Source organism: Drosophila arizonae, chromosome 4 (genome assembly GCF_054131065.1).
Source record: "Drosophila arizonae isolate 15081-1271.41 chromosome 4, UAZ_ARI_1.0, whole genome shotgun sequence".
Taxonomy (NCBI): Eukaryota; Metazoa; Arthropoda; class Insecta; order Diptera; family Drosophilidae; genus Drosophila; species Drosophila arizonae.
In genome coordinates this window covers 20,309,102-20,331,893 of record NC_142924.1, presented here as the reverse complement: position 1 = coordinate 20,331,893, position 22,792 = coordinate 20,309,102, and the positions used below count along the sequence as shown (strand labels likewise).

Here is a 22,792-nt window from a genome sequence, read left to right as displayed (position 1 = left end):
CTGTTAATCGAATGTTTTTCAATCGAATGGCATGAGCTCATTTTTGATAAGAAGTTCAGTATTTTGTAAATAAATTAAATGCAGTCACTCTTTTTATAAAATCGATAGCGATAGATATGTCGATAGAATTGGATATCAGCTGAGTGTCAATTACCTTTTGTTGCAAACTATGTTTTTATTTCCTTTAATTAACGCGCATAAAATAATAAAATGGCGCGCACAACCGACTTTACGGATCTCAATTTCCAATGCCTACTGTTGATATTCAAGTTTCTGCATAACTTAGAGGATCAAGTCAGTTTAGCACTTTGCTGTCGCAGATTTCGCGATGCATTCGCCTACCTGCACCGCCAACGATTCGAAGAAATAGTGGATAGCGACATAAAGCTTCGTAATTTAGACAGTTGGCGTGCCTTTTTATGGATGTGCGGTGCCAATGTCAAAAGGTTAACTTGCTATCGTGACGACGATCATCCGCTGCAAATATTATCGTTGGTGTCAAAATTCTGCGTCCGCTTAGAGAGCATTACGCTGCGTAATGTTACGGTGGTCAGAGCACAGCCGTATTTGCTGAAATTAACAACATTGGAGAAGGTTTACGTACGTAACTACAAAAGCACCAGCATAGATCTAATTAAATGTATGAAGCTAAAACTGCCCCACATACAATATCTTGGCTTGGAATGCTTTGAACGCCGGGAATGTAAGCGTTGACTAAAATTAGATTCTTTAATACTTCTAATTGTTTAATTCAATAAATTACAGTGCAAGAATTGCGTCACTTCATCAATTTGAAGGAGCTTCAAATGTACGACGAGGTAACCGCGTCCGACTTCATTGCCATCACCAAATCAATGAGAAATTTGCGCACACTCCAACTGCGAAATGCCAAGAAATTTTTGACTACAAGTGCGCTTAAGCAACTGGCCATCAATTGTCGACAGCTAGTTAAGTTCAGCTTTCAGGACAGCGATGCAGATCTGACAGTCTTGTCAATGTTTCCCAATTTGCAATACCTTCAACTTTATTGTCCAGATAATCAGAAAACGCGTTTGTTGAAAACGTTGTGCAAGTGCGCAACGAATTTGGAATTTCTGATTTTGCAACGTAAACAATGGATCGACGAGGAGCAGGCGCAACGCATTGGCTCAATAAAAACACTCAAATGGCTTGTGTGCAAGCCTCGTAATGATCGTTGCGTGGTCCATCTAGCGAATCTTACGCAATTAGAGTGCCTTTCATTGCAATTGGCCCGAGACATTGGCGAATCGGAACTTTTGAATCTAATCCGCAATAACGAACAGTTGCGGTACCTGAACATCTGCTTTTGTCTGGGCATAACAGATGCCTTCATTGTGGACTTGCTGAGCATCTTGGCTAAGCGACGAACGCAACAGCCATTGGTTCTTTATGCAGCAGCAACAGATATTAGGCACGATATCATTGAGAGAGTGAGTACCTGACTTAAGCGGCGTCATTCCTGAAATTCGACTAATTTTGATTTGTTTATATTTTAGCTACCAACGGAGTTTGCCTCTAAATTGCTTATCTTATACTTTGAGTGTAGTCAAGGGATGCATTCCAATGAACATTTTTACAGCGACGAACCGGAATACGCCGCGTAATTTCGAGTAGTCCGCTAAGCTTATACACATCATTATGCATTCGCATAAGAGAAAACCAATAAGCTGTTCGAATACCAAATGATATATTTAGATTTTTATAAAAGTATTTAATATATCTATTCATTTCTGTTATATTACACTTTAAGTGCTTTACTCGATAACAACGCATATTTCTAAAATAAATTAAGCATCTTTTTAATCATCCCAAACTGTATTATTTACATTTGTAGTGGAAAACACAAAAATACATGGATTGATATATATATATATATATATATATATATATATATATATTACCGTCTATATATATATTGCCGTCTTATCGGTAGCCCAGATTATGATTGTTACAAACTTTAAATTAATTTTTTATAAACAAGAAATTAATTTAAAGTTTGTAACAATCATAATCTTGGCTATCGATAAGACGGTAATATGCTCATCCCTAATTATTAAGTGTTGTAAAATCCTACATTGCAATGAAAATCGACTGTCCGATAACGATATACATACATTTGTTTTCGTGTTATTTGTTGTGTCTGAGCAAAGTGAAAATTACGAAGAAAATTGCAAAATAATTGCGTAAAAACACATTTTAAAAGCCGCAACGATGCTTTCGTTGTTGCAGGAGAAGCGGCCACTAAAGCGCACACGTCTGGGGCCACCGGATATCTATCCGCAAGACGCCAAGCAGCGCGAGGACGAATTGACGCCCACTCATGTGAAACATGGCTTTACAACGGCGCCACAGCTTACTGACGAATTCGGCACAGCGCACACCTCGAATGTGAATGCTAGCAAGGTGAGCGCGTTTTTTAGCGGAGTGCTAGCCAAAAAAGAGGAGTTGATGACGCTACAAGACACGGTACGAAAGAAACAGCAAATTAATTGCAAGGACAACTTTTGGCCGGTGTCGCCGCGTCGCAAGTGTACAGTGGATGCGTGGTTTAAGGATTTGGCTGGCAATAAGCCGCTGCTTAGTTTGGCTAAACGTGCGCCCTCTTTTAACAAAAAGGAGGAAATCTTTATAACGCTATGCGAGAACCAAGTCAATATGCAACGAGCCACCTGGTTTATCAAACTCAGCGCCGCGTACACTCTAAGTTTTACTGAGTCGAAGAACAAAAAGCGCAGCATATATGATCCAGCAGCGGAATGGACAAGCAATATGATCAAGTTCATGAAGGAGCTCTTGCCCAAGTTGCAGGAATATTATCAACAACGTAAGAAAGAATTAATCATTATGGACTGTATCATAACCGTTTTCGTTTTAGCGCACGATAAGAATGGAATACAAGCGAATGGAAGCAGCAACTCACCTACCACTAGCAGTGTAAGCAGTAACAGCAATGGCACTGCGAACAGCAGCAGCAGCAGCAACAATAACAGCAGCAGCAATAGCAGCAGTGTGAGTAGTGCCACATCCAACGTAATACCGGTGCCTAGCATGTCCAGTCCACTGCCTCCCATACACAGTCCAGCTAATGGCCAGACCAGTGCCGCCGGCAATGCTGCAGCTGGCGGCGCTGTGACCGGAGCATCTGCGCCACCAGGTACAGCGCTGGCTACTTTAGGTAGCTCTGCTACTGGTGGCGCAGCTGGAGCAAATGCAGGTGCTGTGCCGCCCGGCTCGAGTATCTCGGGTATTGGCAGTCAGTTCGAGGATAGTCGCAATGCGCTAAAATACTGGAAGTATTGCCACCAGTTAAGCAAGTATATGTACGAGGAGTCGTTGCTTGATCGCCAAGAGTTTCTCAATTGGATATTGGATCTGCTGGACAAGATGCGCACACAGGCCAGTTTCGATGAGCACCTAAAGAAACTAGTGCTGAGCTTTGCATTGCAGTATATGCACGATTTTGTCCAGTCCGAGCGGCTGTGCCGTAAGATGGCAAATCTAGTGGCCAAAAAGCTGGCTCAGCTACTCAACGCGGCTGTTGAACAGCAGCAACAACAACAGGCGGTAATCAAGTCGCAGGCCATGGAGATAGATGGGGCCGACGAACAGCTACAGCAACAACAGCCAAATATTGATCCATATGAACAGGCACTTCATGACTATATGAACTGCCCGCATCATCGTGACATTATTCTGTATTTGAGCACCATACTGCAGGTGATTACCATCGAGTGTCCCACGGCGTTGGTGTGGAGCGGCATAGCAGCACACCGTGCGCCCTCATCCCTAGTAGGCAGTCCCCTTGATCATTTGCCACTGGCTCCCTCGGTTTTGCCAATGCCTTCTCGTTGTCCACGTACCAACCACGAGCTCCGCCGACAGCTACGTGCTGCTGAGGCGGAGATAGTATTGCGCACGCAGCACGCAGAACAACGCTGGTTCGCTTCCAAGTGGCTGAGCGCTGGAAAGAATCATTATACCACTGTGCTTGCAACGTTGGATCACCTGGACACGCACTGCTTTGAGCGCATGGATCAGTGCAATTCAATTGACACGCTCTATGCACATATATTTCCACCACAAAGCACACAGCTACGCCGTCCCGAGGAGGATCCACAGCAGCAACAGCAGCCGCGTCCGCCATACGAGCCAAAGCAGGATGCGGATACGGTGCGTATCCTTTGCGAGTGGGCAGTATCCAGCCAGCGTTGGGGAGAGCATCGAGCCATTGTAGTGGCAATTCTACTGGACAAGCGTCAGATCGATGTAACTAGTACGCCGGCTGATCAATGTGGCGATAAAGAGGATAAGGACTCACTGGCCTCTGGTGCGGGCATTATTGACGGTCTGCCCGTCTTTCAGCACGTTCTAATGCACTTTCTGGATCACGATGCGCCCGTTTTGGATGAACATAATAGCACTCCACAGCAGCGCACCGAGTTCACTAATTTAGTACAGCTGTTCAGTGCTCTTATACGTCACGATGTCTTCTCGCATAATGCGTACATGCACACGCTAATCTCGCGTGGCGATCTTCTCTTGGAATCGATGCTCGTGCACAAGACAACAGCGAAAAGCTCACCCCCGCCGCCAGCGCCGCCGCCTCCTAATAGTAGTGCAACTACTCACGGATTCGATGACGATGGTTTCGGGTCAAGCATCGGCATTGACTTTAAGCACAATGAGTTCGATGACTCCAATGTGGATGATGATCTGGATAAGTTGGTGCAAAATATTAAGGAAAAAGGACAACAGCACGAGGCTCCCGATAGTCCAAAAATTGGACCACCTGGCGACGGAGAGGGTGGCGTTGACACACCCGCCACTGGCGTCAGCATATCCAGACACTACGTGTACACCAAGCACTTTCCCATACCGCAGGACGATCCCAGCATGTCCAGTTACAGCAGCGAAAGCAATCAGCGCTATATATTGCTATATGGCGTAGGCAAGGAGCGCGACGAAAAGAAGCACGCTGTTAAGAAAATGTCCAAAGAGATTGGCAAACTCTTCACAAAGAAGTTCAGCATCGATGTGGCCGAAGGCGGCAAGGTAAAGAAGCACTCACGCAATGAGTTCAACTTTGAGGCCACTACAGCCAAGTGCCAGCAAATGGCCTACTTCGATCAGCATGTGGTGACCGCTCAGTGTGCGGCCAATGTTCTGGAGCAACTGAATGGCTTTGCCCTGGGCAACAATAATTATTTGCCTGTGCAGGAGCACGTTGCATTTCTATTCGATCTAATGGAGCTTGCGCTTAACATTTACAGTCTGCTCGAGCTGTGCGATAATTTGCTTAAAGAATTACCCGAGGTGGAGCATCAGTTGCAGCAGAAGAAGTCAAATATGGTGCGTAGCTATACTACCTCGCTGGCCCTCTACATTGTCAGCATACTGCGACGCTATCACAGCTGCCTGTTGCTCTCGCCCGAGCAGACGGTATCCGTCTTTGAGGGACTTTGTCGCACCATACGTCATGTGAGCAATCCCAGCGAATGCAGCTCCGCGGAACGCTGTATACTTGCCTATCTAAGCGATCTGCACGAGTCCTGCATACTGCTGCAGGGCAAGGAACAGGCAGCCGAATATTATCAACAGTTGAACTGTATCAAGCGATTCAAGGATATCTTCAATACACCCGAACAGCTGAGGTAAGTTACTTTATGATAATTGCTCATCCAAGAAGTTTAATCATTCCCTGATATTTAACAGCATGGCCCCGCAAGGATACAATCCGCAACTGCTGCAGGAGCTGTTTGTGGCGCCGCGACGTGGTGGCAAATTGGAGTCCCACTGGCTGCGTCAGCTGCATGAATCCCCTGCCAACGTTTACAGCTTTGTGTCCAATGCCGTCATCGCCGTCTGCCGAGAAACGGACAACGAACGTTTAAACGACGTAGCGCTCGCCTGCGCCGAGCTAACCGCCAGCTGCAATGTTCTTTCCGAGGAGTGGATCGCGGCCTTGCAGAGCTTGTGCAGCGGCAGCAAGAGTCCAAGATATCCTCATCTTGGGGCTCAAGTGGACATTGGCCAAAGCAAAACGCACAATGCGCTCGCCGTCTTCGTATGCATTCTGGTGGCGCGACATTGCTTTTCCCTTGCGGACTTCGTTAGTAAATTTGCGCTGCCCACTCTGGCGCGTTCGGTTAGCGGCGCTAGTGGCGGAGAACTAAGCGTGGATGCAGAAGCAGGCGCACGGCTCACCTGTCATCTAGTACTGAAACTGTTCAAGACCCTGGAAATCCCACAGCCGGGCATGTACTCGGTCAGCACATCCCCCAATCCGCTGCATGCAGTTGGAAATGATTTTAGCATACGTCTAAGCTGTGATCGTCATCTGCTTGTGGGCGCACACAAAACCATACCGATTGCGGCAGTTTTAGCTGTGCTTAAGGCCATTCTCATTGTGGTGGATAATGCGGCGCTGAAGACGCCGCTCGGTGCCAGCGGCTTGGGCTCCTCTGGGAGCGGCAGCGCCTTTGGCAGCGGTAAACGCAGCGGTTTCAATACGCCTGTGCATCCTGGGAGCACGCCCAAGAGTAACGAGCAACGACCGGCAGATCTCAGCCAGATACTGGGAACTAGCGATCTGCAGCTAGGCAGCCTGGGAAGTGAACAGGAGTCCCTACAGCAGCCAACTGGCAGCAGCCTGGCGGGCAACGAGCAAATCTCACTGCTGGAGTTTGCGCAGGCGGTACTCAAGCAGATCTGTGCGCAGGAGCATGTGCTCGAGCGCTGCTTGAAGAATGCTGAGCAGCTATGCGACATGATTATCGATGAGATGCTGACCGCCAAGCAGGCGCAGCGGGTGCTGCACATGATCTGCTATCCGGAGGCGGAATTCAATATTATATCAGAGCTGGATCAGCGCTTGATGATAGTGCGCATATTGGAGAATTTAGATCAATGGACTCTGCGCATATCCTGGCTGGACTTGCAGCTAATGTATCGGCAATCGATGAGCAACAACACATCGGTCAGCAACAATACCGAGCTCAACGTTTGGCTGGACACGGTGGCACGAGCAGCAATTGATGTGTTCCACATGGAAGAGGTGACGCTTCCAGGCGCCCAGAAGCCCATACATAAGCCCAAGCCGTCCACTTGGTTGGTAGCACCGCTCATTGCCAAGTTAACGCCAGCTGTGCAGGGGCGCATCTTGCGCGTAGCTGGTCAAGTACTCGAAAGCATGAACTATTTTTCGAAAGTGTCCAAATCCGATTGCAACAGCTCTGGCAGCGGCGACGAGCGCGAGAAGAGCAACAGCTGTCATAGTAGCAATAGCTACGGCGCTGGCGGGAGTATGGCGGCACGCAACAAGAAGATGCCGCTCAACTATCAGCCTTTCCTGGGCCTTATACTCACTTGTCTCAAGGGCCAGGATGAATACAAAGAGAATCTACTTGTATCACTCTACTCGCAGCTCTCCCAGTGCCTGCAATCCTTTTCTGAGGTATGTGAGTCTCATCAACCTATAGATTTTGATTGCTAATATTTGATTCCATCTCATAGCTGGACACCATTGGCGGTATCGATGAGCCGCAAGCACGTGAGGAGATTCTTGATGCACTACAGCTGCGCTTTTCGTTGGTGGGCGGCATGTTCGATGCCATACAAAAGAACAGCACTCCCACCATGGACTGGGCCATACTGCTCGCCCAACTGGTTTGTCAGGGTGTCGTAGATCTAAGCTGCAATCGAGAGCTTTTTACCACTGTGGTGGACATGCTGGCCACTTTAGTGCACTCGACGCTTGTCTCCGATAGCCAATCGGAACGTGATGAGAATAAGAAGTTGTATCTAAATTTGATGAAGAAACTCAAGAAGGAAATTGGCGAGAAGAATAACGCTTCGATACGCGTCATACGGCAACTTCTACCACTCTATAAGCAGCCCACAGAGGTTTGTTATCAATCAACATTAACCTCAAGATATATTTAAAAGCTGTCTTCTTTCAGGTAATAGCCTGCGAGCATGCGGGCATGGATACCAAGGGCAACAAGATTTGCGACATGGACAAAAAGCAGCTGCGCATCTCGGATAAGCAGCGCATCAGCGTCTGGGACATTCTGGAGGGTCACAAGAATCCAGCACCGCTCTCATGGGTATGGTTCGGTGCCGTCAAGCTGGAGCGTAAGCCGCTTACGTACGAGGAGGCGCATCGCAATCTCAAATACCACACACACAGTCTGGTCAAGCCCAGTAGTTATTATTATGAGCCCTTGCCGCTGCCGCCGGAGGACATTGAGCCAGTTCCAGAGAAGATATGCATCGTAAGTTGCACAGTACTTTGGACTCTTGCAAGTAATTAACTGAACATACTTTTGCAGAAGGATGAAATGATGAAGGCCGATACGCCCTCGTCGGTGGATCAGTCACCTAGCGCTGTAGTTGGTGGAACTGGACGTGGTCGTGGCAAAGGCACCACGACGCGCAAACGCAAGCCAAAGGTTTCAAAGACACCGCCAGTGGTGAATACGCAACAGCAGCAGCCACAGCTGGCCCCACAACCGCAACAGCCGCCCAATGTGCAGCAACAGCAGCAACAACAACAAATGCAACAACAGCAGCACATGCAACAGCAGATGCAGCCCAACCAGATGGGACAGATGCCCATGAATATGCAGGTTCGTCTCATTACATGTGACTGAAAACTAAAACTTGGATACAAATTGATTCGATTTTCCCAACTAGATGAACATGCAACAATTTGGACCCAACGCCATGATGCAGCAACAGAATGCACTGATGCAGCAACAGCAGCAGCAACAACAGCAGATGCAACAAATGGGTCCAAATCAAATGCAGCAGCAGCTGAACGTGGGCGCCAATGGGCAGCCGAATACACAGATGAACTTTATGCAGGGACCAGGGCCCGGTGGACCACAGGGCATGTCCAACCAGCAGCAACAACAACAGCAATGGCACAATGCGCCCCAGCAGCCGCAGCAGCAACCGCAACAGTATCACAATCAGTATCAACATCAGCAGAACATGCAAAGTAAGTTGCTCTGGAATTCCATTCAGATGTATGTAGTCAACAATTTGTTGTACTTGTAGTGAATCGTATTGAGCGACCGCCGTTGAATACCAACTCGAAGCAAGCATTGTCGCAGATGCTGCGACAGCGGCAGCCGAGCTCGTTCCAGCAGCAACAACAACAGCCACCAGGTGGATTTAATCCCATGCAGCAGCAGGCACAACAGCAGCAGCAGCAAGGACCGCAGCAGCAGCAAATGAATGCACAACAGCTGCGGCAACAGCAGCAGCAGCAGCAAATGAATGCACAACAGAATCCGCAGGCAGCGGCCGCGTTTAATGCCATGCAACAACAGCAGCCGAATGTACAGCAACAGCAACAAATGAATCCCAATCAACAGCAGCTGCAGCAGCAACAACAACAACAGCAGCAACAGCAATTCATGCGTGGGAATATGCGTGCCATGGCTCCAAATCAAATGGGTGGCATGAATATGGTTGGTCAAGGCATGCCGCAGAACCCGATGATGCAGCAGCAGCAAATGGCCCAAGGCATGGTGGGCATGGTCAATCCAAATGCCAATCCGATGATGCAAGGCGGCGGAACAGGTGGCAATGGAGGTGTTGGTGTTGGTGTGGGCGTCGGTGTTGGTGCTGGAGGCAACAATCCCAATATGGGCATGGGTGGTATGCCACAGCAAGGCATGATCCAGCAGCAGCAGCAGCAGGTACAGTTCCAAAATTTCCAAAATCAGTATCAGCAGCAGCAACAGCAGCAAGGCATGCAGCAGCAAAGCGGCGGAGGAGGCGGTGTTGGCGTGGGCATGACGCCGAATCAACAGCAACAGCAAGCTGGCCTTATGAACAATTTCAATCCTCAAATGCAGCAAGCACAACGTAACAATCCAGATTTTATGGCAGCGGCGGTAGTTGCACAGCAGCAGCAACAACAACAGCAGCAACAACGCGGAGTACCTGGTGGTATGATGGCCGGCAATCGTGGCCAATATATGAACCAAGCACCCAATGTGACTATGACCAACATGATGGGACCTGGACCAGGTGGTGTGGGTGTCGGGGTTGGACAGGTGCCTCCCTATGGACGCCAGCAGCCAACCGGTGGTGGCAAGCCGGGCGTATTGCCGGCACAGCAACAATTCCAGCAGCAGCAACTTCGTCACCAACAAATGATGCAAATGCAAGGCATGGCCGGCGGCGGCATGGGTGGCGGACCACAAGGAGCTGGCGGTGCGGGTGCTGGCGGTGGTGGTGGAATGGTCCAACAACAGCAGAGCATGAATCAACAGCAAACTCCCAATTTAGTTGCCCAGCTGCAGCGACAGATGACCAATCAACCGAATATGATGGGACAGCAGCAGTACCCCCATCAGCCGCCACCCTATTAGAATAGATAACTCTAGTTTTGTAAGGCATTCTCTTGTATGAATATTTATCCATGCGAAATGCAATAAATAATTATTTTATTTTTAAATATTTCGATTTTTCGCGCGCAGCGCTGTCCACTTACTGCGGCCAACGATAAGCGCGACTATCGATAACAAGGTAACTGCGAACAGCTGTTTGGGGCTTTGTGTGATAGTATGTGTGGGTGCGTGAGTGAGTGCTTAACAAATCGGAAAATTAATATCAGATTCGTTGTAGATTAATTAAAATTAGGTCTAAGTTCAAAGTGAAATAGTGCAATACAATCAGTTCCTACGAATACTAAGACAAGATTTAATAATTGGCCGTTATAATAATCCAGTAGACCCAATTATAATACAGAAAACCGAAAGTATTTCATTCATTGATCAACGTATTTGTACGTTTAGTATACGAGAAACACAATCAATCGCTTCCATTTTACCACTGACCAGAGAACACATAGACTAGACATGTAGAACAAACTTTTTCAACACCGAAAAAATGCGCTGAACGGACCGGACAACTTCGTATTTGGTCGGCTCGGTCTTCTGAGGCTCAAGCAGTGAAAATAAGGCAAGACAAAATCAGTGTGCTGCGACTGCTGCCACGAAATGCACGCATTACAAAATGAAGCACGGCTGTGCGCTCTTTTTCCCTTACTCACTCTCTCCCTCTCTTTATGCTCTCTCTCTCTCTCTCTCTATATGGTCTCTCAAATAGCAGCAGCGCACAGAAATTGAATATTGTTCGCGACGATCCCAGCTCTTTCCTTTTGAGTGAAGGGTATACCGAAATCATAAAAGCGTTTGTCACGCTCATGCAAGCAACATGTAAGCGTTTCGATGGTTATTCGTGGCAAGGGTATGAAAGCGTTGATACGCATAAACAATATTATTTCGCGACGGGCAAGTACACACACACTTGTAGTCCCTTGCTACATATATGAGCATTTGTGACCTGCGTTCGTTACTCTTGCTGCTTGTAGCAATTTTAAAGCCCAGCATTTGCATTTGGTCGGTCTTACGGACTGTCATAACCACTTTAAACAGATGTACTATGTATGAACATACATACATATGTACATAAGTACATTTATATATTATTATTGCTAATCATGTTTATAAATGTGTTTATATCCGTAAATAATTATATATAATTAAAATTATTTTATACACATTTTTAACCGAAAAAATTATCGTAAAACACTACTAACTTTATTAAATGCTTTGCAATATATGAAATACACATGTCATATTATACTCAAGCTTTACTCATTATTGTCAAAAATTTCTAATTAAGTCATAATGGCCCATTTGATAGTCACCCTACGATTCAAATCATACAAAATTTACAAACTACTAAATCCAGAGACAATTAGCTTGCCATCCCATACAAGCATACACATACACAAATGTATGTATGCATGTGCTCACTTCACAAGGCAGACCAACGGCAACTTTTGGGCTGATAATAGACGAAAATACTGAGAAAGAATTGAGTTTCGCGACGCACGCACACAAAAGCACATACACGTAGCAAGGATGTAAATGTGTGTGTGCATGCTCGTCACGAAAATGTATTCTTTCTGTGCACAACAGCCTGTGCAAATTGTGAGCACATGCATACATACATTTGTGTATGTGTATGCTTGTATGGGATGGCAAGCTAATTGTCTCTGGATTTAGTAGTTTGTAAATTTTGTATGATTTGAATCGTAGGGTGACTATCAAATGGGCCATTATGACTTAATTAGAAATTTTTGACAATAATGAGTAAAGCTTGAGTATAATATGACATGTGTATTTCATATATTGCAAAGCATTTAATAAAGTTAGTAGTGTTTTACGATAATTTTTTCGGTTAAAAATGTGTATAAAATAATTTTAATTATATATAATTATTTACGGATATAAACACATTTATAAACATGATTAGCAATAATAATATATAAATGTACTTATGTACATATGTATGTATGTTCATACATAGTACATCTGTTTAAAGTGGTTATGACAGTCCGTAAGACCGACCAAATGCAAATGCTGGGCTTTAAAATTGCTACAAGCAGCAAGAGTAACGAACGCAGGTCACAAATGCTCATATATGTAGCAAGGGACTACAAGTGTGTGTGTACTTGCCCGTCGCGAAATAATATTGTTTATGCGTATCAACGCTTTCATACCCTTGCCACGAATAACCATCGAAACGCTTACATGTTGCTTGCATGAGCGTGACAAACGCTTTTATGATTTCGGTATACCCTTCACTCAAAAGGAAAGAGCTGGGATCGTCGCGAACAATATTCAATTTCTGTGCGCTGCTGCTATTTGAGAGACCATATAGAGAGAGAGAGAGAGAGAGCATAAAGAGAGGGAGAGAGTGAGTAAGGGAAAAAGAGCGCACAGCCGTGCTTCATTTTGTAATGCGTGCATTTCGTGGCAGCAGTCGCAGCACACTGATTTTGTCTTGCCTTATTTTCACTGCTTGAGCCTCAGAAGACCGAGCCGACCAAATACGAAGTTGTCCGGTCCGTTCAGCGCATTTTTTCGGTGTTGAAAAAGTTTGTTCTACATGTCTAGTCTATGTGTTCTCTGGTCAGTGATTTTACACTGGCCACATCAGTATAGTTTGCATTAGCGAAGCAGGTGGACGTTTTGTTTATTATTAACTGCCAGCGAAAGCAATGAATGAAGCACCTGAACAGAGCAAAAAGCGTCAAAAGACGGTAAGTGTTTACACCTTGTTTTTTTGTCAGCTACCTGCATATTTGAACAAATGGGCCAGGGAAATAATGGTGATTCGGTCACGAAACCCCCCCAAAAACGGACTAAAGCTATATTTGAATAGCTGCCGCATTAGACATGGGGCTTTAATGTATTGCCCTATCTTTTGTTATGTACCTCGCACAGTTGGCCTAAACGTTCCCAGAACGCTATCAAATATTTTCCGCATAATTGTTTCCTCTGTCAAAACACACACGTAATACCTATTCTGTATAAAAATTATTTCAATGGAGAGGGTCAGTTTTAGTTACCCTTTGGTATCTAACAGCAACAAAAGTAGCCACATATATAATATGGCCCAAATAGATAAGAAATTAATTACAAAAAAAAAAAAAAGAGAAAAAATATAAAAAGACACGCACTTAGGAAAAGAGCTTATCAGCCGCTTAATCACAGCTTATAATGTGTCAAGAAACGGTATAACATGTGCTCAATTCAAATAAATGTTATATCTATGCCAACAACTTGTTGACTTTGCAAAAAAAATCAAAAACAAAACAAAAACAAAATGCAAAGCTGCCTTAAGCAAAGGTGGAATTTACGTGGAAATAGAAGAACAATAAATAATTTCGTTCCATATGGATACTTGAAGAAGCACGTGTTTGATTTGTAGACATGCTGATTAAACATGTAATTTGACTTAAAAAATAGCATTATTTATTATGAGCTGTCAAATTTATTATTTAAGCATATTTTAAGAATATAGTAAATATACACTCATGATGAAAATAATAAGTACACCCAAAAATTTTTGAAGATTCTGTCATAACTAATTCATTTTTGATATTTTTGAAAAAAAATCAATGGTAACTTTAAGAGAGCAATCTGACAATATGATGCATGCAAAAAAAAAATTATATTTCCCCCTAAATTCATAGTAGTCACAATAAACTGAAATGGGCCTGCTGAAAATAATAGGTACACTCCATTACTTCAGCCCGAAAAAAAAAGTTTAGAATAAGAATGATTTCTTTTATTGTTGTAAAATAGTAGGTAACCTTCCTACAGATGTTTGATGTAAAAAAAAATTATCAATATCATATGTAGATGGGTCGAAATATTAATTGTTCGAGTCAGGAACGTAGAATTGCTAAAAACCTTCGAAGGAATGGCAAATCTTTGCGTGAAATTGCGAAACTGATGAACAGATCTCTTAACGTTGTGCAAAATGCTTTAAAGATGCACAATAAAAAGCGAACACGTGGAAGTCCATCGAAAACCACACTAGAACTGGACCGACGCATTATAAGGATTGCAACTTTTCCGACCCTTTCAAATCTTCAAAGGTCATTGCTTCCGTAATAGATAATATTATTAATGCTTCTTCAATTAGGAGATGACTACATATGGCTAAACTATCAGGTCGTAAAAAAAAGACCACATCACCTGGGAAGGATCTGAAAGTCAAAAAAAAGTGGTGTATTACCCTATTTAACGACGAAACCAAAATTTGCCATTATAGAAATGACTATTCCATGCATGTAAGACTCCTCACAGGTAAAGAATTCGATCCTCGCTACACAAAAAAAATAGTCAAGCATGTCGGTGGAACCATTATGGTGTGGGGCTCCTTCTGTATCGTCTGATTTTCCTAATATCTGACGTTATGAGAGTAGCAGACTACAGGGATATTTTCGAAAATATAATGTTACCATATGCTGAGGATAACATGCCTCTGCGCTAGGTTTGACAACAAGATAACGGCCCGAGACACTCGTCTACAATAGAATAAGCTTGGCTCGAGGTTAGTAAGGTGGACACTCTCGCTTGGCCCAGTCATTCTCCTGATCTGAATCCAACCGAAAACGTGTGTAGTGCATTGATAAAGCAGATGGTAAAGAAAAAGTGTGACATTAAACGCCAAATAATGGACTGTGTCCAAGAAACCTGAAGGAAGATTACGAATGGGACCTGCCAAGCTTTAAATAGGAGTATGACCAATCAGATAAAAAATTTGTATGAAAATAAAAGAGGATATACAGGATATTAATCCAAAAATATAATAGCAAAAGATTTTGAATGATTTGAAAATCAAAAAATTAAATACATCTTACGAAAGTAAAGTGTACCTATTATTTTTGTCAAGCAAAAAAAGCTCCATTTTTGTTAATTTGTTTGTAACTTTTAAAAAAATAATATTTTTTTTTCCAAATTTATGTATTTTCATTAATATATACCTAATACACAAATGTGCATTTAAATTTTCATGTTAAGGGCAGTAGAAAAAATGTTTTGCTAAACTAAACTCAAAAAAGTTTAATTTTAAGGGGTGTACCTATTATTTTCATCATGAGTGTACATATAAATAAAATCGGTAGTCTGTCAAAATTTGAATTCATTAATTCATTTAGAAAATTAATATGTAGAAATTATAAGTTTTATATATATAATCTATAAATAATCTATTAATAATTAAATACATTACGGTTTTCAAAATAATTAGTTCAAATAATTTAATAAGTGAGTCCAGAATGGGCCTAAAAATTCTAATTATCGGTGGCAAAGAAAGATTAAGATTGAAATTTGTGTTTTAAGCTAGAGGATATGCAAGTTTGGATATCTTAACTGTATGAAAAAAAATATATATATCTTAAAGCTATTGGCCTGAAATGTAATCAATTCTATGTTGTCTCTCAAAAAAATAAGATGATCTAATTTGTATATACATATATTCATATTTTGGAAAAACACTATATGTAGACGAGGCCTTTAATCCGTCAGCCATCCGTTTGCAAACAGTTTATTGCTCCAAAGATAAGGTAAACGCAATGTTAAAACTTATGCAATATGCAATCAACTGGTTTTTAGTACTTGTACACTTGTTTTTTTTTTTTTTTTTTTTTTTTTTATGACACACAGACAAACACATTTGTTTTTACTACATGAAAATAAATTGAAAAGAAAGTGTATTTTTTTTGTGGCCAAAGTAAATATGTTGTGGGCCAACCAAACAAATTGTTAACAACTTGAAATAGCTCTCTGGTTGCCTCTCTCTTTATTTCTCACTCTCCGTCTGTGTCTCGCTCATACTGCCGTTGTTGTTTTTTGTGGGAAAACTTGGTCAGCTATAGGTTGAATGACCACTGTAGTAAGCTAACCGGCAAATCTTACTGATTTTGCTTTTGATGTTTTTGTATATGTAACAATTGTTTTGAATTTATATTTGGGTCATTTCACATTCGATGTGAACAATCGAATCTTATTCTTAACTAATCAAATATATTTCTATACATGTTAAATAATTATTATTGGCTTGTTAGTTCATATTGTATTGTTAAAGTGCTAATTCATATTTTTATTCAGACTTCAATTAACAACGATAAACCCAATGAACATCTTGAAAGTAGATATAAGTATATAGACAAAAGTTACAAAAAAAAAACTTTAGTAACATAATTTAATCATAGCATATATGTATATATAAATTAATAATAAGTCAAATAATAATTACTTATTCTTGCATATGTATGATATGTATATATGTATATGTATATCAACCTTTTGTCGCGAGTCCGTTCTATCCATCATTTTGATTGATTGTTGATCATTTCTAATCTTACTTGATTCCAGGGTATTTATAAACTCATCGCAAATTACATTCTGGTTATTCCAGAGCATTTACTAGTCTTAACGGATTTATACTTTCTGTTTATATGTTTTTACATCATTTTTTTTTTCGGTTTTCATTTCGCTGCATGACTTACCTAACAAAGTCGAAGTAAATGCAATTACAAAGTTGCATGTAAACTTTAATTAATTTAAACGTGAACTTGAGACATTTGTGCAATTCATACAATCTTTGCTTAGGCACGAGTGCTAATGGTGTTTATATTTTCTGTTTGTAATTACTATTACGTAGTTCAAAACAATAAATCTAAGATGAAGATATCAGTGGTTATTATGCCATTCCCTCAAGTCGTTACATGAAACTTCATTCAACTTGGCGTTTGAGTTTAGGTTTTAATTTGCATAACTTAAGCAAGTAGAAAAATAGTTATGAATAAAGTAAAACGCTTTCCTAAATATTTTAGATTTATAATACAAAAATATTCAAAATTTTTTTTTAAGAATATTAACATTTCGTTTTCATGTTATATTTAAGAGAATGCAAACAATAACAAAGTGACAAATTATTACAAAATAATAAATATATATATGCAATACCCATATCTTATCAAATCAGTAATTTCCAATGGCATTTCTCCTGGTACGATTTGCCATCAAGAGACATTCAATTTGTGCTTTAGCGAATTCCTTTTCGTGCCAATAGTTGGCCAGCAAGCTATATATATATATATATATATATATATATATATATATATATATATATATATATCTGCTTGCCTGTGTTCAGTTACGTTTTCCCACTTTTGGCTGCATTTAATCCACACCACAGCAGAGAAATATCAGTTGCAGTTTTGAGCTTCGTCGAGAAAGTTCAGCGGGTTTTGGCTTTTTTTTATATTACTTACATTTTTTTCTCATTTTTTGCGTTGAGGAAAAAAGTCAGTTCGAAAACTCTCACCTGTTTAATTATCAGAGTCTCGTTGCCTGTTTAGTGTCTGCTTTCTTTTTGTGCGCTATTTGTTTAAGACTCTTCGGAAAATGTTTACAAAACGCGCCAATTTGCTCAAAAGCGAACACAAAAATAACAACAACAATAATAATAACAATAGCAATTGTTTATTAAATCATGAAAAATGCAGTGAGTTGGTAAGTTTTTTTTCTTTTGGTTTGTTTATATAAAGATGTAAACAATTTCTAAATCGTGCCGAAGTCAAGTGGCAAAGGTCTTGACATTGATTACTTTTTAAACTCTCGACCTCTTAAAATATTTGGCTAAAGTACGTGGAATGTTTACAGTTTTGTTATTTGGTTTGATTTATGTACTACTAGCAGATATTTATATACAAATTCTGTATACTCTAATATTCATATAATTTAAAATAGAAATAATATGAAATACCTATTCATTTAATATAAGTAAATTTACGAGGTATCTTGTAGTTAGGCCACATTGTGTATTTTTTAATTTTGCATCATAAACAATTTGGTTCGCCAATATTATTTATATGGGGAGAAATTTGTTAGGTAACCCTTGGAATTTGTATTTTATTGCTTAATCATAAACAATTTAATCAAGTTGTATTTATAAAATAAATATTTTATTGACTTTTGTTTTCTTATATGTAGAAACTTTTTTTTAGTTTTTTTTTTTTTTTTTCTTTTATACACTATTTCTTGCTTGACTTGCTCTGAGAATCTTAGCTAAAAGAAACTTGTATTTAATGATAAAAAATATAATTGTATTTTTAACTCTTTAATAATTCAGGCGAAAACTAGTAAAGAAGAAAAAAAACAATGGATAGACAAATTGTTAAACACTCTTTCATAATAAAGTAAACACAACAAACAGAAATACATGAACGAATACTGCCTGGCTTAACAGATAGAAAACCGATCTTAAAACCAGATGGAACCGAGCCGAAAGTCAGACGAGCGTGAAGCACTCGGCTTGACGCTCTTTCTCTCTCAATAGCTCTCGGTGACTTAGTTCGGGTCGGGTCGACATATAACACGGTAAATATTTTATTAAAACTTTCAGTTCGCTTTCAGTGCTCGTTGCGTGAATATTTAACTGAGATCAATTTCCGTTCGATAAAATACCATCTCTTATATATATATACATATATCTATTCCATTTCTTCGGCCAGTGCTCAAGTGCATCAAATATAACAAATTCCGTTTAGCATCAAGCAGAGAAAGCTAAATCATGCCCAATCCGCCCATTGGATTTTTCCCTCATATCAAAAGAAGGGTATGGCTCAAGCTCCCAAGCCAATTTGAGAGCTGTGCGCTTGCGCATTCTAAGCTGTTTCATAAAAAGAACTGAAGTGCTTTGCAAAAAATATAAAATGTGTTTAAGAATCAAGTTGACGTTAAGTGTGCCTTGACCTAAATTGAATTGCCAACAAAATCTAACTATTATAGAACTGAGTTCTGTGATGAAGGTCGATTCTTGCTTACCCTGTAGATGGTGTAGTTAGACGGTCTTTTACTGACGTTTTTAATAGATGAAAAGTGATAAATATGTGGCAATATTTAATTTATAAAACAACAATTAAACAATTTTTAATAGAAGAGAAGTGATTAATATGTGGAATGTATTTAAGATAGAAAATATTGAATGTGGAATGTATTTAAGATATAAATACATTTCACATTCAATATTTTCTAAGCCAAGCTGATTAACAATACATACATATTTTTCAGTAAATCTTACAAGTTTTTTTTAAATTTTTTTGTTTTACATTTTCATTCCTATAGAATCTTGAACAGATTTTCTCTTCTTTCGTAATAAGCTACTTATTATTTCTCTTAAGGCAAAGGTGTATTGATATAAGCTCCATGGATTGATCGCTTATTGAATGCCTTTGTAATGATTTACTGTCATCTATCTATTGAATATGCACATACACATGTATATACACATATATATGTTTATATATATCGTATCATTATCTCATATTCCCTCTGTGTAACAGCATTTGCGATTTTTTACACACGAGTTGGCGAGCTGGCGAGTGAGCCCGTCCAAGAGGGTCAACAAACTGTGCAGATTCAGCGAATCGAACGGCACAAATAGCGCCTTAGGGTCAAAATAAGAGTCTCGGGCCTCTAGCCGATGTCGGGCATGAATATTAATTTATGTTAATTTCTCGAAATGCCCGCAGCTACGCAAAATTCTATTGTATTGGCATAACTATTTGATTTTGTTTTCTTTTGCAGTGCCTCCAGGTCGCAACGAATGTGACGGAACAGAAGCACCATGTCACCCGGGAGACGCGGGGCAGGAACTTGGGATTGTGCCGCGGCTTCAGGGGCTGCACCGTCTGGCTAACAGGTATATAGCTAAGAATATTGAAATAATTAATATAATTATAGTGGATCCCAAACTGATCTTTAAAAAGGAAATCTGAAAAAATCATGTTCAAAGAAATAAATAAAAGAAGATCATATGTTTCTCATTCAACAGATCTTATTAATTTTGAATGCCAATAGTTTTTTTTAACCATCATTTCTAATTTTATTTATACCTTAACTTAACTTAACTCTTAACTTATACGTAAATGGCATAATTTTGTTGTAGGTCTTAGTGGCGCTGGCAAAACGTCGATTGCCTTTGAGCTGGAAGCGTATCTGGTCTCGCGAGGCATTCCCGCCTATGGCTTGGATGGCGATAATATACGCACCGGCTTGAATAAGAATCTGGGCTTTACGCCGGCCGATCGGGAGGAGAATATACGGCGGGTGGGCGAGGTGGCTAAGCTGTTTGCTGATAGCGGCGTCGTAGCCATCTGCAGTTTTGTCTCGCCTTTTGCGGACGATCGCGAGATGGCCCGCAAGATACACAAGGATGCGGGGCTGAAGTTCTTCGAGATCTTTGTGGACACGCCGTTGTCAGTGTGCGAAACGCGCGATGTCAAGGGGTTGTATAAGAAGGCGCGCGAGGGTGTCATCAAAGGTTTCACGGGCATCACGCAGGAGTATGAGCGACCCCAGCACCCGGAACTGGTAGTCAGTACACACGACTGCACGGTGCGCGAGTCTACGCAACAGCTCGTTGCACTTCTGGAGCATGAGGGCATTATACCACGCTCGCTACGGGATGTGGATCTGCTGCCAGAGCTGTATCCCAGCGAGGCTAGCGAAGTGGAGGAGCTGAGACAAGAGGCCAAGTCCCTGCCGGCTCTATCGATTAGCACCGTTGAGCTCCAATGGGTGCAGGTACTCTCAGAGGGCTGGGCTTATCCATTGCGTGGCTTTATGCGAGAGGACGAGTATCTGCAGACGCTGCATTTCAATACGCTGCAGAGTGGCTTAGATGTCTCCTACCGCGAGAACCACTCGGTGCCCATCGTACTCAGCGCCAGTGAAGCGGATAAGCAGCGCCTGGAAGGAGAGGCAGCCATTACGCTGCACCACGAGGGTCAAGCGGTGGCCATACTGCGTCGCCCCGAGTTCTATTTCCAGCGGAAAGAGGAACGCGTGTGTCGCCAGTTTGGCACCAGCAATCCCAATCATCCGTACAGCAAACAGGTGTACGAGTCTGGCGAGTATTTGGTCGGCGGCGAGCTGTCGGTCATCGAGCGCATACGCTGGAAAGATGGTCTGGATCAGTATCGGCTGACGCCCAATGAGCTGCGCTCCCGCTTCAAGGAGATGAATGCGGATGCTATCTTCGCCTTCCAGCTGCGTAATCCCATCCACAATGGACACGCGCTGCTCATGCAGGACACCAAGCGACAGCTGCTGGAGCGTGGCTTCAAGCAGCCGGTGCTGCTGCTGCATCCACTTGGCGGCTGGACCAAGGACGATGACGTGCCTTTGCAGGTGCGCATGGCGCAGCATCAGGCGGTGCTCGATTCGGGAGTCCTACGACGCGAGGACACCGTGCTGGCCATATTCCCATCGCCCATGATGTACGCCGGTCCCACTGAGGTGCAGTGGCATGCGAAGGCGCGCATGAATGCGGGCGCCAACTTCTATATTGTGGGACGCGATCCGGCTGGTATGCCGCATCCAGACAAAGAGGCTTATCCCGATGGCAACCTTTACGATGCAACGCACGGCGCACGTGTGCTTAAAATGGCTCAAGGATTAGACAGCATGGAGGTGAGTGTAATGCATGGTGAAACTGCAATGAATTGTAAATTAATTAACTACAATATTCTCATCCTTTCAGATCTTACCTTTTCGGGTGGCTGCCTATGATAAGTCCGCCAGCCGCATGGCCTTCTTTGAACCAGAACGCAAGGAGCAATTCGAGTTCATTTCTGGCACCAAAATGCGTACACTGGCCAAAACCGGGGCTAGTCCGCCCGATGGGTTCATGGAGCCGCAGGCCTGGAAAATACTCGCTACCTACTACCAGAATATACCGCAGGCGTAACCCGGAGCCCATCAAAAACAATCTTGAGGGCCGTCCCGCACAACAATTAGTGCAATTTGCTTAGCTATATATATAGATATATATACTATCATGTCCTATATGTTTCCACTATTTACATATTTTTATTATTATATATACATTACGTTTCTTGTTCAATTTGTATGTATCTGAGACGCATATCCTAATACCTGTCTCGAGTCAACTTATCAGTCGTCCCAATCTCTGTCTTTCTGAGTGTGGATGTGTTTTGTGAGTGCACTTGGTAGTGTGTGTGATTTGCTCTGCTTCATTATTCTAATCTTACAATTAATTGTATTTACGCTTAAGTTTTCCAATTCTATGTTTTAATTTAAGCCAACAGTTTGTCGTTTCTAGAACTGATTTCAACAAATTAAAATGCATTTTCCAAATCTATGCATTTAATAAATGACTATCGAAATTTTTATCACAACTATGAAGAACTCTTGAAAATCATTATAATTCGTACTCTTTCAGCTGCAGTTGCTTGCTATTCTTTAAATGAAATATAAATGGTTTAAATAAAAATTATGTGTATTATTATATGTGGACTTGATATAGTCACAGAATTCTGCCGAAAATTGTAAATTTATAATAAATAATGCATTTTTGC

At 41.8% G+C, this 22,792-nt stretch overlaps 3 protein-coding genes across 7 annotated transcripts; all 3 read left to right on the top strand.

The window, feature by feature from the left end:
* The first annotated feature begins 68 nt into the window (after positions 1–68).
* On the top strand, positions 69–1,834 carry LOC108614513 (uncharacterized). The gene is made up of 3 exons (XM_018008671.2): positions 69–703; positions 766–1,451; positions 1,518–1,834. The coding sequence occupies exons 1-3, from the start codon at positions 211–213 to the stop codon at positions 1,623–1,625; spliced, it is 1,287 nt and encodes a 428-aa protein (XP_017864160.1). The 5' UTR covers positions 69–210; the 3' UTR covers positions 1,626–1,834.
* Positions 1,835–2,090: 256 nt separating this feature from the next.
* On the top strand, positions 2,091–10,492 carry kto (mediator complex subunit kohtalo). The gene is made up of 8 exons (XM_018008531.2): positions 2,091–2,845; positions 2,897–5,672; positions 5,734–7,474; positions 7,534–7,923; positions 7,980–8,294; positions 8,352–8,648; positions 8,716–9,022; positions 9,082–10,492. Exons 1-8 carry the CDS (start codon positions 2,233–2,235, stop codon positions 10,404–10,406), a joined length of 7,764 nt encoding a protein of 2,587 aa, XP_017864020.1. The 5' UTR covers positions 2,091–2,232; the 3' UTR covers positions 10,407–10,492.
* Positions 10,493–10,586: 94 nt separating this feature from the next.
* Positions 10,587–22,612, top strand: Papss (3'-phosphoadenosine 5'-phosphosulfate synthase). 5 transcript variants are annotated; one of them, XM_089466905.1, is made up of 5 exons: positions 10,587–10,795; positions 13,063–13,150; positions 19,998–20,112; positions 20,359–21,884; positions 21,955–22,612. In XM_089466905.1, exons 2-5 carry the CDS (start codon positions 13,109–13,111, stop codon positions 22,159–22,161), a joined length of 1,890 nt encoding a protein of 629 aa, XP_089323031.1. In that variant the 5' UTR covers positions 10,587–10,795; positions 13,063–13,108; the 3' UTR covers positions 22,162–22,612. The 5 variants fall into 5 exon arrangements, with proteins under 5 accessions (XP_089323031.1, XP_089323030.1, XP_017861684.1 ...); XM_089466904.1 differs by having other exon boundaries at positions 10,587–10,822; XM_018006195.2 differs by having other exon boundaries at positions 10,587–10,822; positions 13,025–13,150.
* The last annotated feature ends 180 nt before the right edge of the window (positions 22,613–22,792 follow it).

What these genes read in the sequence shown, in the direction of transcription:
- LOC108614513 (XM_018008671.2), top strand. Translation starts at nt 211, where the DNA reads ATGGCGCGCACAACCGACTTTACGGATCTCAATTTCCAATGCCTACTG. An exon ending in ATGCTTTGAACGCCGGGAAT is followed by an intron (nt 704 to 765) that starts GTAAGCGTTGAC and finishes AATAAATTACAG; the next exon opens with TGCAAGAATTGCGTCACTTC. An exon ending in GGCACGATATCATTGAGAGA is followed by an intron (nt 1,452 to 1,517) that starts GTGAGTACCTGA and finishes TTTATATTTTAG; the next exon opens with CTACCAACGGAGTTTGCCTC.
- Papss (XM_089466903.1), top strand. Translation starts at nt 17,814, where the DNA reads ATGTTTACAAAACGCGCCAATTTGCTCAAAAGCGAACACAAAAATAAC. An exon ending in ATGAAAAATGCAGTGAGTTG is followed by an intron (nt 17,922 to 19,997) that starts GTAAGTTTTTTT and finishes TTTCTTTTGCAG; the next exon opens with TGCCTCCAGGTCGCAACGAA. An exon ending in AAGGATTAGACAGCATGGAG is followed by an intron (nt 21,885 to 21,954) that starts GTGAGTGTAATG and finishes TCATCCTTTCAG; the next exon opens with ATCTTACCTTTTCGGGTGGC.
- kto (XM_018008531.2), top strand. Translation starts at nt 2,233, where the DNA reads ATGCTTTCGTTGTTGCAGGAGAAGCGGCCACTAAAGCGCACACGTCTG. An exon ending in AATACACCCGAACAGCTGAG is followed by an intron (nt 5,673 to 5,733) that starts GTAAGTTACTTT and finishes GATATTTAACAG; the next exon opens with CATGGCCCCGCAAGGATACA. An exon ending in AGATGCCCATGAATATGCAG is followed by an intron (nt 8,649 to 8,715) that starts GTTCGTCTCATT and finishes TTTCCCAACTAG; the next exon opens with ATGAACATGCAACAATTTGG.